The sequence below is a fragment of the Scomber scombrus genome, chromosome 6 (assembly GCF_963691925.1).
Source record: "Scomber scombrus chromosome 6, fScoSco1.1, whole genome shotgun sequence".
Lineage (NCBI taxonomy): Eukaryota > Metazoa > Chordata > Actinopteri > Scombriformes > Scombridae > Scomber > Scomber scombrus.
Genome location: NC_084975.1, coordinates 30,734,497 through 30,749,079, shown reverse-complemented (window position 1 = coordinate 30,749,079; position 14,583 = coordinate 30,734,497). Strand labels below are relative to the sequence as shown.

Genomic DNA, 14,583 nt, shown 5'->3' with positions numbered 1-14,583 from the left:
AAGTCTAGACCTGCTTGGGGATTGTACAGGGAAGAATTTGATCACTTAGTATTCATCATGCCTTCGCATTTCAGTCCTTCAATAAGAACATTGATGCTGTAGCCCAATCAATTCCTGAACTTTCCCCCTTATAAGTGAACATACAGTACTGTGAATAATCAGGATATTAAAAAAGACAGCATGAGGAAAAAGCCAATGCAGTCATCGGAACATGGAATCAGGCTGTATTTTGAATGAATGGAAGGATTGTGTCAAAAACAGAAAGCATTTTTAATGACTTAGGAAAATTCCAGTGTCCTGTGATGACCAGAGATGGAAACCTATCAGCAGATGAAGAAGCGAAACCTCTTGCATTGTGTGTTGACCATCAAAAAGACTGACAGAGCCTGTAAACATAATGTTCTTTTAATGTATGTGTCCTTTTAAAACGTTCAAGTTTCAACTTACACAGACTGCTCAGAAAAACAATATGACACAGAGGAAATGTCCGCTGCATAAAGAAAACAGCCTATGTCAGCGAAGACACATATGTTGATACTACTCACGCTTGAAAAATGGACTGGATGTTTACGTTTTGAAACATATCTTTTAGAAATTGAGCTGATATCAGTTGACATTTGCATGAAAAACACAGACAAAAAGACAGAGTGAAGGCAAAACTCTCAAGTTTCTCACTTTAGAAGAAATCTCTTTGGTCTTTAGTCTTTACACTGTAGATGATGGAATGAATGGACAAGGTCTACATCTAGTGTAAAAAGGACACACATGTCCAAAGTTAAGAGAATAGTGTCCCGTAGTAAAACTTTACTATTACACAAACATGATTTGGCACCTTTACAATATATAAAAGTAACCATATAAAAATTCTTTGAATCACTGTATGAAACTACGACCCACTGGTGATCGTAAACTGAGAATTGGACCAGGATGTACAGTAAATAAGTTAATCATTTGACACTGCTCAACAGCACCAAAAATACAACTGCATGTCACATATACAGAAATGTTGAGATTGTCTTTTCTGGTAAATCATAGCTGCTTCACAAAAAACACAGCTGGAGCAGATGATTGTGCTGTTCATGGCTGATGAGAGTGTTGATAAGGACTGATCTCAGAGCTGTCTCAACCTCTATTACAACCAATTTCAATGTGTGTGACAGGAGAACTTCTCATATTCTATGTATTTTCTGTTTATTGGTAACTTTTGGCTGCAGTCTCTGTCAATATATGATATGGACACTTTTAAAAGATGGGTTCAGAATTGTCTAGTCTATCTTTATCCAGTACTCACATGCCTATATGTACATTGTGTCGAAAGAGTTCTGGGTTTCTCATCATTCCACTTCTCTATACCGGCCGCGTACCTTCCTAACACACATACACTGTAAAAGATGAGGGATAAAACCTGTAGTACTGTCTGTAGGCATTATGAAGTTCAACTGAAGCCTAATAAAAGGCTTCTGTATTTTGTTACAGCAACAAACCTACATTGGACTAGTATTAAGTATCACATAAAGAGGGAAAAAACCCACACAGTTTCGCTAACATGATAACTACTTTTGTTGGACGATATATTGTCTCAGAAATAATCGCGATAAACGATATTATTGTCATTTGAAGATCATTTTATACCACTGATATAATGATAATATAAGAGCATAATAATGAAAGGGTGGGGTGGGATTGGAGAGTGGGCGGTACGTTTCTGTAAAAACACAGACTGCCATTATGGTGGGGGACAGAGTTATTTACCTTTAATTCTTCTACAGTCTTCACTCAGGACGTGCACAGTGAGGAATGGAGGACACTACTTGCTTAGCCAATGTGACATGAATAGCCTCTTAGCTGCTAATGTGAAGTGTGCCAATATTGAGGTAAAAAAGATTCAGATCAGGGTCATGTCCATGTATCATATGATAAGTCGATACATAGACATGATGATGTTGATAATTAAGGTATTGTACGATAAGTCATCATATCCTTATTGTGATTATTGCAGGTGGGCCTGGGTCCACCTATTTGGCATTCAGGCCCACCTCATCAGAAGTCTTCCTTTTTTCTTGGATCTTCCAGTTTCAATGATCTGCCTAGGCAACCAATACAAATAAAACAGTTCTTGTTATTGCTTTTTGTTTACCAAATGATGATGGTCAGATTTTTTGAGTGGTAGTGCATTTCATACATGCCAGATTGCGAGGAACCCCTTCTCGTTTACTCAGTGTACAGCCCACACTGCTGCACAGAGGAACAGAAGCCTACTTTTCCCTTGCTAGCACCTATTAATTTAGGTCTATAAGGTTAGAGGTAAGGGTAAAAACCCTGGTGAAAGAAAGCAGTCACAAAAAGACTTCTCAAACCAGACACCTACTCCTGCACCAGTTTCTCCTCTACAAATGCCAAGTAGTAACGTCACATACAAGGCTGCTAATTCAGCCCTTTCCATGTCAAGAATAAGCAACAAGCTGTACTGTTGAAAGACTATTTTCAACTGTCAGTCAGGTAAATACTAGCATCAGGGCATTGGACTACTAACCATGAAATATTTCAGTGTACAACACCAAGCCCTGTCATCTCCTGCTGTAATTTCCAAAAGTGAGTTAATTCACCAATTTGCAGCAGTCTATTGCCTATTTAATGTTTATTCAGTACAGTTTTTGTTGGGTGTACAGTTGGATTTCATGTTGCTGCATCTGCCATCTGTGTGTGTGTGTGTGTGTGTGTGTGTGTGTGTGTGTGTGTGTGTGTGTGTGTGTGTGTGTGTGTGTGTGTGTGTGTGTGTGTGTGTGTGTGTGTGTGAGAGTGTGTGTGTGTATTTGTTTCTGTGTTTGTGTGTAGGTCTGTGTATGTGTTTGAATATGTGGCAGTGCCAGGCTATGTGATGCTGTTAATGTTCATCTTGGTTGCTGTAACATTACCTCTGATGATGATGATGATGATGTATGAGGCTTGTATAATTAAACTGTGGTGCATTTAGTCAAGTATAGTCGTAATGGCCTATTTTGGTTACCATATGCATTTCAGAACCTATACCCACCTTATTTTCTCTGCCCACCCACACTGTACAGATGGCATGTGAGTATTTTTTTAAGATAGACTTAATCCAATCCTAATGATCACTGGTGTAGAGAGAGAACGCAAACCAAGATTTTGTTCCAATTTGACCACTGGACTGTTTTTGCAGCATTTGTTCACAAATGGTCAATGTATCAAATGTATAGATGTTGGCTGTGGCTAGCTAGGAATTCATGCATAAACAGTGTGTGTGTGTGTAGAATGGATGTGTGTGTTTGTGTGTCAGCTCTGACTAATCTCAGAATTCAGCAAGTTCTTTATGTTATGTTGCTTTCTCGCTTCTCTATATTGTACTAAAATAGAATCATAAGGCGTCACGATTCAGCACAGACTTTCATACTAGAGTTAAATATGTTTCAAGTTTCAGATGCTTCTTTGCCTTGATTTGTGCCGCAGAGAACAAATTTCCATTTGTTTATGCCCAGTTGCATTGTTCCATTGACTTTCTAAGCTTTTAAGATTTCATTTGTGTAGCGGTGCTTTGACTAATCAGACAAAATTGCCTTGTTTTTTTTTAAACCTATTTTTTAAATCTATTTTCAGTCCCGTCACATTTCATTCCATCTCATCTATATTAAAATGAAGAACACAAAAAATGAACCACCTATTAATTGAGAACTCTATGTCTCCTTAATCTGATTGTGTCCCTTTTCTTGCTTTATAATCATTAAAAGCACCATCCTGCACCCTTATGTCACAGTTATACAGCTAACCTGAACCCATAAACTACCTACATTTCTTCTGAGCGCGTCACTATTACAAGTGTATAAACACTTTATAACCTGGATCAGTTCCATTTGGTTTGGTTTTTCAATGTGAAGCACCGTTGAGCATGATATAAGTGGGAGAACTGTGTGGATCTCCAAGTCTTCCCACAACTGGATCAGATTCTTGCTGCTCAGATATCAGATTCACACCTTTGTAGTACAGCTGATTAAGATAACTGCGTTCCTGGTGCACAGCTAATCACTAGCTGTTCAAAGGGTCACTAGAGACCTTGCTAGAATCATACTGCAGTGAAACTTAGGGCAAATGCCCTACCAGTCCCTCTGGTAGCAGGTTTATGCCTCAGCATATGGCAGGTGATATTGCTCTTCCCTTTTGTTACACCGTTTGGCTACGATTGCCAGGTAGAGCACCAGCAGAATGAGCCAGTAGCAGGCATAGAGTATTGTCCCTGCTATCAATAATGCTTTCTCTGTCTCACTGAATGGTTCCTGTGTTTCACAATAGATTGTATACACCACACCTCCGAGCAGCACCATAGTCCACACTGTGACAGGCACAGCACCAATAAAATTGACCACAATCTTCCTGCGTCCTGAAGTGCCCCATCCAGCCTTGTTGATGGTGAGCAAGGCGAATATTTTGGCAGGGAGCAAGCTGGACATGTAGAGCAGAGAGTAGAGTGACATGAAGATCATGACCAGACTGCCACGCAGGAAACAGGCATAAGTAGCCTTCACCATCCCAACCAGCTGCACCGTCAACAAGAAGAGCAGGATGTTCCACAGCCTTCCACGGTAGAAGAGATGGATGACCGTGGCAACCAAGAAAAAGGGGAAGAAGCCAGTGACCACAGACTCATAGGTCATCCAGAGGCTGTGCTTGTGGAACCACAGGGCATTGTAGAGCCACTCACGGAAGAAAGACTTGCTCCATCGCGTTTGCTGGTTAAGCCAACGCAGGTATTCGGTTGGCGTTTCAGTCTGGCACTGTGATCGCGCTGTGTATTTCGTCTTGTAGCCGAAGCTGAGCACCCTGTTGGTGAGGTGGCGATCATCACCAAAGCTGCACTTGGAGCCAAGGAAGGTCTGGTGGTACCAGGGTTCTAGAAAGCGCTGGAGCAAGGAGTTCCTGTACATCCCCAGAGGGCCGCTGATACACTGGACACATCCAAAGTAGGACTGGCATGCTCGCTCGATGTTGAATGCCATCCAGTAGCGAACACTGCTGAGGAAGGAGATCCACGAGTCATACTTGTTGAGGATCTGGAGGAGTGGAAAGAAAGTCAAGAAAGGAATTAAAGGGTTATCTTACCTTTATAGGCACGTTGCAGTCAGCTTTTGATCACTCTTGGTGGCCTAAGACTCTTGGTACTTCATTAAGTTCTCATGAATGGAAAGTAATGTTTTTTACCTGTACATCTCCACCAACTCCTCCAACCATTGGATCTTCCTCAAGGATCTTCAGCATTTCAATGGTACATGCTGGGTCTAGAACTGTGTCAGAGTCACACACCTAAAAAAGGACATAACAAACACACAGGTACAATAATGATGAGGTTCACACACAAGCCCCCATACTCATATATACAGCCACTGGTCAAACTCAGTTTCAGGTGTTGTACAACACTCAGTAGTATTGATGCTGAAGTCTGAGAGAGAAATGAGAGACTGCTGACAGAGATCCCAGCTGGTTCATTGTAATCGCACAGCTCTGGGTCAGCTGTGTACATGACCTGTGACCCAGGGCAAGGGCACAGAGGGCATGCAACAGCTGGTTATGAAAGGGAAGGTGGTTGTCCAATATGAGTCCATTGGGTTTGAAATGCAAATAAGCAACCTCTTTATACTATGAAGAGTCTGATGTAGATGTACAGTTACATAACTTTTATGTGTTTGTTGGTCACCCATAGATACACATTTACCTTGTGGTACCTCAACTTTGTTGTTGTACAGTTTAAGCTCAAGTGTACCCACATTAAGTATCACTGCTATTTTTACGACGAAAGTTGGACTTTTCAAAGATATTGTTAGAATTCACAGTATTCAAGCAATATTTAGGTTCATGTGTAAAATCTATTTCATTCAGAGGAATGTGCACATCTGTATGCGCTAGCACAGAAGTGGTGCAGATATCAAATTAGCAATTCAGCTGATTTAGCTGATACTGGCTTAGAGTGTGCAGATGAATATAAATAAGCATCCATTGATGGCTTTATGAAATGTAATTATCTTTGCTGCTACACAGCATTCATATGATCACACTGTTAATGGAAGTGTTTCTGTATCAGGCCTGCTGCCAAAATCACCTGCTAACTTGATATTAGAAAATGTTCTTGGTGTTTGAGTGGGGCCTGCTGCCAATATCATCTGTTAACATCATAGAAGAAAACTCTCTGGGAGATAAAAATAGACTGCAGTCACTGCAGTGACTACAAAGACAAGTTAAAAGGACATGATGCTCTTCTAGAAACAGCTACAAAAAACACAAACACTGTATCAAAAGTCATACCTCAGTGACAAGAAAAACAGGATTTTATCAGACCAACATTCAAGACAAGACATGACTGGGGCAATGAGTTGTGTTGGTTCTACTGTATGTCTTCACAGATTACAGGTCCTGTAGTGGGACACATTTTAAAAGTGAGTTTTTTTGTTGTCGTTGTCGTTGTTCTTTTTTGTCCTTGCATTACGGATTTTGTCACTTTTATGGAGGCAGATAGGAGCTACATAAAAAGTAACTGAAATAGTGCATATTTGTAGCATAAACTCTAAATGTCTTTTTTGTTTCTGTTTTAATATTAATAACTCAAGTGATTACAAGAGCAAATTGATGGAATGAGGTGGAGTTATTATTAGAGTACAAAGTCCACATAGTGAGGAGGTTTGGGCGAATGGATGGGTCTAAAAAACATAGGACTTTAATCATGAACCTGTTGAGAAAGCTGGGTACGGTGGCACTACCCAACTTTGCTGCCAATTTGTCTCAGTGGCCACTCTGGGTACTGCAACAATAGACATGCAACATGGATCACTTTTATAAAAATAGACCATTGTAAGACTGTTGACCTGACACGAGGTCAATCATTACTCTTTGTTGTGAATTTCTAATCCATTACTGTTTTTAATTTCCCTAGAAAAGCTATTTTTAGGTATGTGGTATGATACTGTTGTAAAGTCGATGGGGCGAGTGAGAACACTCAGGAAATCATTTCATTTTGGCTTAAATTCAAGTAAATGGGCACCATCTTTTAGTCTGGTATCCTGTTTTTTACTTTCAATATAGAGGCACATGTAAGTAATTTACTGTGCGAGGCCCTTACCTGCATATAATCCACACTGTCCCCCAGTGCTTTAAAGGCAGTGTACATCACCTCCCTCTTTCCTCCCCACTCCTGCATAACACAGGAATAGCGGCAGCCTCTGACCAGCCGAGCCACTCGTGCTGCCTCCTCCATGTGAACTGTGCTTCTCCCTCCGTCTCTGACACCTCCTACACCACTCCCATCGCTGTGGTAGTTTCCCTTCCACACCATACTTCCAGCCTGGTCAGCCCCGCCCATCACCTCCTGGAAAATGTCCATCATGTAACGGTCTTCAGGCCTGTTCCCGTCTACGACGAGGACCACCTTTAGGCCAGGAAAGGAGATTCGGCGGATGCTGCGCAGGCACTTCCTCAGGTAGTCCGGGTCTTCCTGGAAGGCAGCTATGCAGAGGGCCACGGTGCGACGGAGGTGCTGTGGCCGAGAGGGGCTCCTCATCCGTCGATGCTCCAGAAAGGCAAAAAGGCTCTGGAGGAAGAGGTGGAGGGAAAGGAAGGCACCATAGAGGCCAAAGGAGAGGTGGTGCTGCTCAGTGTGGATAAACTGGTAACCTTTACATGAACACAGAAGCACAGAGAGAGCAAGTGAAAAATGTGACTTTCAATTGTTTTTTATCCTCAAGTACTTTGCTGAGCCATGATGAATGAGAATAAATGAATTTTTATTAACAGGTTTACCTGTGACATAGGCCAGCAGGATGGTGAATAGGACCACCGCAGCAAAAAGGGTGGTGAGCACAATGTTCACCGCATTCCTGCAGCGAGCGGGCATCTGGAGGTGGAGGAGGATGTGAGGCAGCGGGGATCCCAACATATGCCAAGGTGAGAATCAGAAAGTAAGAGGAGATGGGATCAGAGGGAAGTTGATTTGTGAAGATAAGGAAAAGAGCGAGGGAGGGGAAAGAGTTTTATAGAGAGGGTGAGCAAAGGGAAAAGACAAGGAGAAAATTACAATTGCAAAGTGATACGCTGTGTGTGAATCAACTTTCACTGGACATTCACAGCAGTGTCACTGAGTAACACACATGTATTGCACATCATTCGCTTCTTACAAGCACGCACACACACACACACACACATGACGAGTGTGAGCATGCTGTACAGTACATGAAAGGGGCAGTATCAACACAGGTCTGCTTACACATGTCAGGTGAGACAGGGAGTGGGGCCTCTGAACAGAGAGAGCTTGTTACTCCTCATTAGTTGACCCAAGTGCCATTTCCTGTTTTTTCTGTAAAACCTTTCATCAGCCACCATCAGCTAAGCACACACCAACGGCAATCACTGACATCATGGTGCAGGAAGCATGGAAGGTGTAAGTCAAAGGAAAATACTAGCCTACTGTAGTAGCTGCTGTTATGACTACTACTACTACCATTATTGCTACTGTTGCTGCTGCTAATACTTCTACCACCAATAGTACAAGTAAGCCTACTATTTATGCCACTAATATTACTAATACTAACACTAGTAGAACTAATAGTGCTATTGCTGCTTTTACTACTTGCCACTAGTAAAGGTACCACTAATGGAGCGCTTTAGTATCCAAGTGGTTACTGTGCATGCCACATAATCACAGCGTCCCCGGTTCGACTCCAGCAAGGGACCTTTGCTGCATGTCATTCTTCTCTCTCTCCCAGTTTCCCGTCGGCCTCTATGCCATGTACTGCAAAAATGCAAAAAAAAAATGCCCCAAAACAAATCTTAAACATAAAAAAACGTGATGATTCGGCAATATTGCTCGTGTCAGGTCAACAGTATTACAATTGTCTATTTTATAATAGTGATCCATGTTGCATGTCTATTGTTGCAGTACCCAGAGTGGCCACTGAGACAAATTGGCAGCAAAGTTGAGTAGTACTACCGTACCCAACTTTTCTCAATAGGTTCATCATTAAAGTCCTATGTTTTTTCGACCCATCCATCAACCACAATTTCCTCACTATGTAGATTTCGTAAATCATAATAATAACTCATTCCATTAATTTGCTTTTGTTAGAAGTTGTATGCTACAAATATGAACTATTACTGTTACTTTTTATGTAAAGTCCACAACTGTGGTTTTGGTAAATGACCAATATCAACACAGCAGTACTATGACTACTATTCACACATGCAACCTTTGAGAACCACTGAAAAATCCTACCATTATAGTGGTACTACTAGAGACTGATAACATATTACTAAAAACAAAGACTATTACTACAGCCATCACTACTATTGATGCTATTTGCTACTACTCGCACTCACATTCGCTATCACTGCTGCAACAGTAGGTGTGATCCTGATATCTTTTCAAAGAGCTTGTCTCAGATTAAATGCACATTCAATCACTCTAAGAGAAAGAACTTACAGTTGAACACCTTCTGCTCTCCTGTTCTCGTCTCCTTCACCCCCCCCCCCCCCCCCTTCCTCTCCCTCACCACCCCTCCCATCAATCCCTGTGGCTCTCCCTTCTTCCCTCTCTGTGGGTTAAATAGCTCTAATTAAAGGCCAGCCGGGGTTTGGCCAATGCTTGGGACCAGTTGAAATAGAGGAACAATTCTGTCCTTTCATTCATGAAATTACCTCCTGGCCCCCCTCTAACCCCCACACCCCACCTGGCCAGGCCCACGCAGGAGAGACAGACAGAATGATATTTATATCATTACATTTAGCTCTGTGGGACACTCATGCCCAGGCAGATCTAAAAGGCTCGCTGAGTAGACGTACAGATTTACATGCTGGCAATGGATCACACTAACTCCACAGACGTACACTCTTACATGGCAGAGAGGCTATCCAGGAGGAACTGTCTGTGGGATATTCAGCCACTGACAGAGAGGGGAATTTTGTAGATAGAGGTTTTGGAACACGCACAATACATTTTCCCTCTCAGGCATTGTTTTCATGTGTCATCACTGTCATTTAGAGGTTCTTCTGAATAATCTCAAAACCACAACTTTCCATCGACAGTTGCCCTAATTCCTCTCTCTATTCTCCTTTTTTCTCATATTTCTTTTGTGCTGACTTATTCTGGACAAGAGCATCAGTCAAAATGACGACCAACACATGAAGTATATAAATGTAAAATCTGTTCAAGAGGTTCAGTGCAATCTTAAAGAATGAGTTTATCCAAATGGCACTTTTAATAAGCTCAATTATCTAGTTTATTCATCCAGGTTTTTGCAATATCTGTCTCTGCTTCAACCCCAATACAATGGAGGTGAATAGAATTTCAATTGTGTATCACATCTCGTCCTGTGTCAGGTTATATTTTGTTATTTTCTGTTTTTGTCGTGTCACCTCTTGTTTTATTTTAAATGGTTACTAACCTCTCTTCTTGTTCCAGCTAACTTCATTTCTTGGCCTTGTTTGTTTCACACCTTTGTGATTGTCTACACCTGTGTCTTGTTAATCACCTTCCCTTCTTGTAGTAGTTCCTTTGTGTCTCTAGTTCCAGCCTTTTTCCCTCATTTAAGTCTCAGTGTGTTTTTGTGAATCTTTTTTGGACTCTGCCTTTTTGCCTTTGCCATCTGGATTTGTTTGATCTGTCTGACTGCCAGCGTGTCACTGATCTGTTTTTGGATTAAAGAACTGTGTTTGTGAACTGATGTGTCTCGAGTCTTGAGTTTGATTCCAAACTGTGTTCCAGTCATTACATCGTGGTGCTCAAAGCATAAATTATATATTTTTAAAGATTTAACAGCAAGTTTCTCAGTTTCTCTTTCCAGAAACAGTGTCCCGTTTTCTGGGTAATCTACATAATACACTGCCAACAGCTGTCATATTTGTATGGTAGAAAGTAGTTCCAATAAAAATTTTAATCTATCAACAAAGATAGATATCACTAGAGGTAATAAATAAGGAATAAAGTGTTTGTTTTTTTAATTTGGGAGAACTGAGCCACAGTCAAGAATGCCACAGTCATGGTCATATATTGGATATATGACAATGTATATTTGTTTTTTAGTGATATACAGTCCTTGTTTATCACAGACCAAAGAGTTTCTCCTCAATATGTGATCCATGGTGGATTAAACCAGCAGGCAGAGGCAGCATGGCCCTAGGGCCAAAGACTAGATAACAAGCAGACAGTAACGTGCTGTTTGATTAGAGGGCAACAGTCACCAGAGGGGGTTGTTTTCAGGCCGGGAGCTGGGATTACTGAAGGGACTTGTGGGGGGGGGACAGGTGCAATTATCCCTCAGGTTACATCTGCCTGCCTATCCTGAATCCTGCACATCTGTTTTATGGGATGACTGTTGGATATTCAAATTTGACCAGTGGCACAACAGTGACATTAAACACGAAAAGGAAGGACTTTCATCTGAGCAGCAGAATCAATCATAATTCAATAAGTGGTAGAAAAATTTAGCTGAAGGCAGCAATGAGTCTGCTCCTCAGTTTGTGAGTAACAGCAGTCGAAACAATATCTAGAGGCAAGTTTCTACTCGAACACAAATCCACAGAAACTGAACCGTATGAAGTGACACATCATCAAAATTGTGAAAGATAAAAAGTGAATGACGTCATCACCTTGATCATTCCACTCGCAAAAAATCTTCAGCAATATTTCCTTTCTTCTTGAAAAACAAAGTCACATTAGTGAAGTAAGTGTAGCAAAAAAGACATATCTGACAGTCTTGTGGTGCTCTACACTAGCCCGTGATGGTCAAGGTCTATGTCCATATCTAGATCGAACTCTGGCTCATCATTTTACAGATCATTTTAAAGCATCCAGCATGAAGAGAATTCCAAATTTCCAAATGAGCCACAAACCAAAGAAAAAAAAATGCTTCCTCCCAATTGATTCCAGAGCTGATCAGTATTTCCAGGGACGAACCACATTAACTCAAGTCAGAAGTAATATTCCTAGATTTCTCCCAGGAGCGGCAGTGCCATATGTGAAGGAGTTCCTACATCCAGGCCATGTGACTGAATGGGCTGGGATTTCAGGTGAGGAGGTGGAGGGGTATTAATGAATGATGATGCTTTTGGCTCTGGGATAGGGGACTTTTATGCAACTCGTGGAGGAAGAGAGGGAGCAAGAAAGGTGTTCGGAAAGAGAGTATTGGATGGAAATAGAAAACAAGGGAGGGAAGTCAGAAAACTGAAAGGGAGTGTTAACATATTCTCTATATCATGTGTAACCTCTTATTTACAATAATCCAAATGTTCAATAAAGCACCAAACAGGACAAACTGGGGTTCAACATTTGAGTTCAGCTGCTCTGAGGAGGGACATTTCACTGGTTAAATTAAACCTCAGTGGGTGAGTTAAAGAACCACTGATTTGAGAACACACGTTAAGGAAGAACTCACATGGTCAGAATTTGAAGCCAGTCACCGAGAGTGGAATTCCTCTATTTTCTGTTATGAATAAAATATTTTTTCCTGGGTGAATCTATCCAGCAGTTACTAAACCTTTATTCATGATATCAGCAGTATCTGTTTCACTCAACTACATGTTATTTTCTTTTTGTCCCTTCAGTTGGATGTTGTTGTCTGAATGACGTATGGGCAGAAGTTTCGTTTCACATTCATCTGCTGAAGGAGGAAAGTTTCTCCTAGCTTACCTTAAATCTAACTTCGACACGTACACCTATGAGCAGGATTTGTAACATCACAACCAGTTTGGAGCCAGTCCTATTCCTATATTTAAGTGTGATGTGGAAACATGATGCCTCCAGTGCACAAACACTGAGAAATGGACTTTATAGTGAAGTGGGAGGTATCTTGTGTCCAGTTTTTCAACATCGGATTTGATCAATATTTGCATATTCTGCTCAATCTGCCAACTTAACCACCATGGGGTCAAAGAGCCTTCAGCCGATCTGCCCCCGGCCTTTGGAACTCCATTGCACCAAAAATTCAGAATTCTGACTCTACATCCACCTTTAAATCAAGCATGAAAACACACCTATGCTAACTGGCATATTCTGTCTCAGACCAACTATGATATCACATTCATCTCAAGGTTCTGCACTGATGTTTATCCACTGTACTATTGTACTAACTACTTCAATGTTGCTGATTTTATGATGTTTGATGTTTGTTTTTAGTTGGGTCTTGTAAGGTGTCCTTGAGGGCTTTGAAAGGCGCTCATAAATAAAATGCATTATGATTATTGAATCTGCAGGAATTATTATTCCTCTCGTTCTGCTTCTTATTTTTCGTCTTCCGAAATATTGATATTTTATATTTTTGGAAATGAGCATTGCAAAATGGCTCTACAGCACCCCCTAGGCAAATTTTAAAAATTGAGCCCCTCGCTCCAGATGGACGTAGACAAAGGAAATTCAGTAAACATATGTAAAGACACACAAAAAAGTCTCTGGGACTAATACCCTAACTCAGCCATTCGAATTTTTGATTTTTCCTCCACTTCCACGCCTTTAACGAACTCTTCCTGGAGATTAAACCCGGCCGACTTCAAATTCAGTCGGTAACTCATAGATTCTGGATTGTTAAATGAGGGACAATGAGTAGATGAAATTAGGAGAACTTCTAACAAGCTAATTGAACTTTTTTTGTGAAAAATTGCCAGAAATCATGAAATGACTATTGTTCCCTTAATACAACCTGATATTTAATAAAGAACAGTTTATGGTGAATTTACATATAGGACTTTTAGCTGTGACATTAAATTCTCCAAACCAGTGGTCATAAAATGCCTTTTAAATCTCTCAAATAGCAATTTTGTATTGTATAACAGCACAGCACACACTCTCACACACACAATGAACAATACTTGTGCACAATAGACATTAAAAACATTTTAGTTTTTTTCACTATGATATAAGTGTACTGTACTTGGTTCAATATTAAAATATTGTGTGTGAACTTTTCATTCAGAAATTGTCCTCCTCCCTCTCTCCATCTGTACATATTCATGTACCAATAAAAAATCGACTTCTCCTGTTATCGTCAGTCATATTTCAGTTATTAATATTGTTGTTACTGTGCTTCTCTGTGTGTGTCTTTCTCTCCTTTCTCCCCCTCTATCTTTCTCCCTCCACCCAGCCGGTCAAGGCAGATGGCCGCCCACCTAGAGCCTGCTTCTGCTTGTGCTTTCTGCCCATTAAAAGGGACTTTTTCCTCACCGCTGTCGCCAAGTGCTGCTCATGGGGGAATGTTGTGTCTTTGTACACAAAGAGTACAGTCTAGACCTGCTCTATGTGAAAAGTGCTTTGAGATAACTTCTGTTCTGTGATTGGACGATATTTAAATAAATTGAAATAGAATTGATATTAAAATACGAGTAAACCCAGTGGCAGGACAGTGCTGGAGATCAGACAGGAGAGAGGGAGGGAGAGACATGATTAGTGGAGCGGAGAGGCATTCAGGGAGTGGGGTTGGTGGATGCACATGAAAGGAACTACAGTGTGGTGTTGTAGGTGTCTGGGAGAATGCGCTGAAGAGAGGAAAGGCTCCACATATTCATTGTTGGTGCATGAACAAACTTGAATATGTTATCACCCGT

General features: G+C 41.0%; 1 protein-coding gene across 4 annotated transcripts; it reads right to left on the bottom strand.

Annotated features, from left to right (window-relative positions):
• Nucleotides 1-389: 389 nt before the first annotated feature.
• has3 (hyaluronan synthase 3) lies at nt 390-12,057 on the bottom strand. 4 transcript variants are annotated; one of them, XM_062420184.1, is made up of 5 exons: nt 11,638-12,057; nt 7,798-7,891; nt 7,121-7,671; nt 5,212-5,313; nt 390-5,063 (listed from the first exon to the last, which is right to left on the bottom strand). In XM_062420184.1, the coding sequence occupies exons 1-5, from the start codon at nt 11,644-11,646 to the stop codon at nt 4,134-4,136; spliced, it is 1,686 nt and encodes a 561-aa protein (XP_062276168.1). In that variant the 5' UTR covers nt 11,647-12,057; the 3' UTR covers nt 390-4,133. The 4 variants fall into 4 exon arrangements, with proteins under 4 accessions (XP_062276168.1, XP_062276169.1, XP_062276167.1 ...); XM_062420185.1 differs by lacking the exon at nt 11,638-12,057 and adding an exon at nt 9,473-11,631; XM_062420183.1 differs by lacking the exon at nt 11,638-12,057 and adding an exon at nt 10,434-11,631.
• Between the last annotated feature and the right edge of the window lie 2,526 nt (nt 12,058-14,583).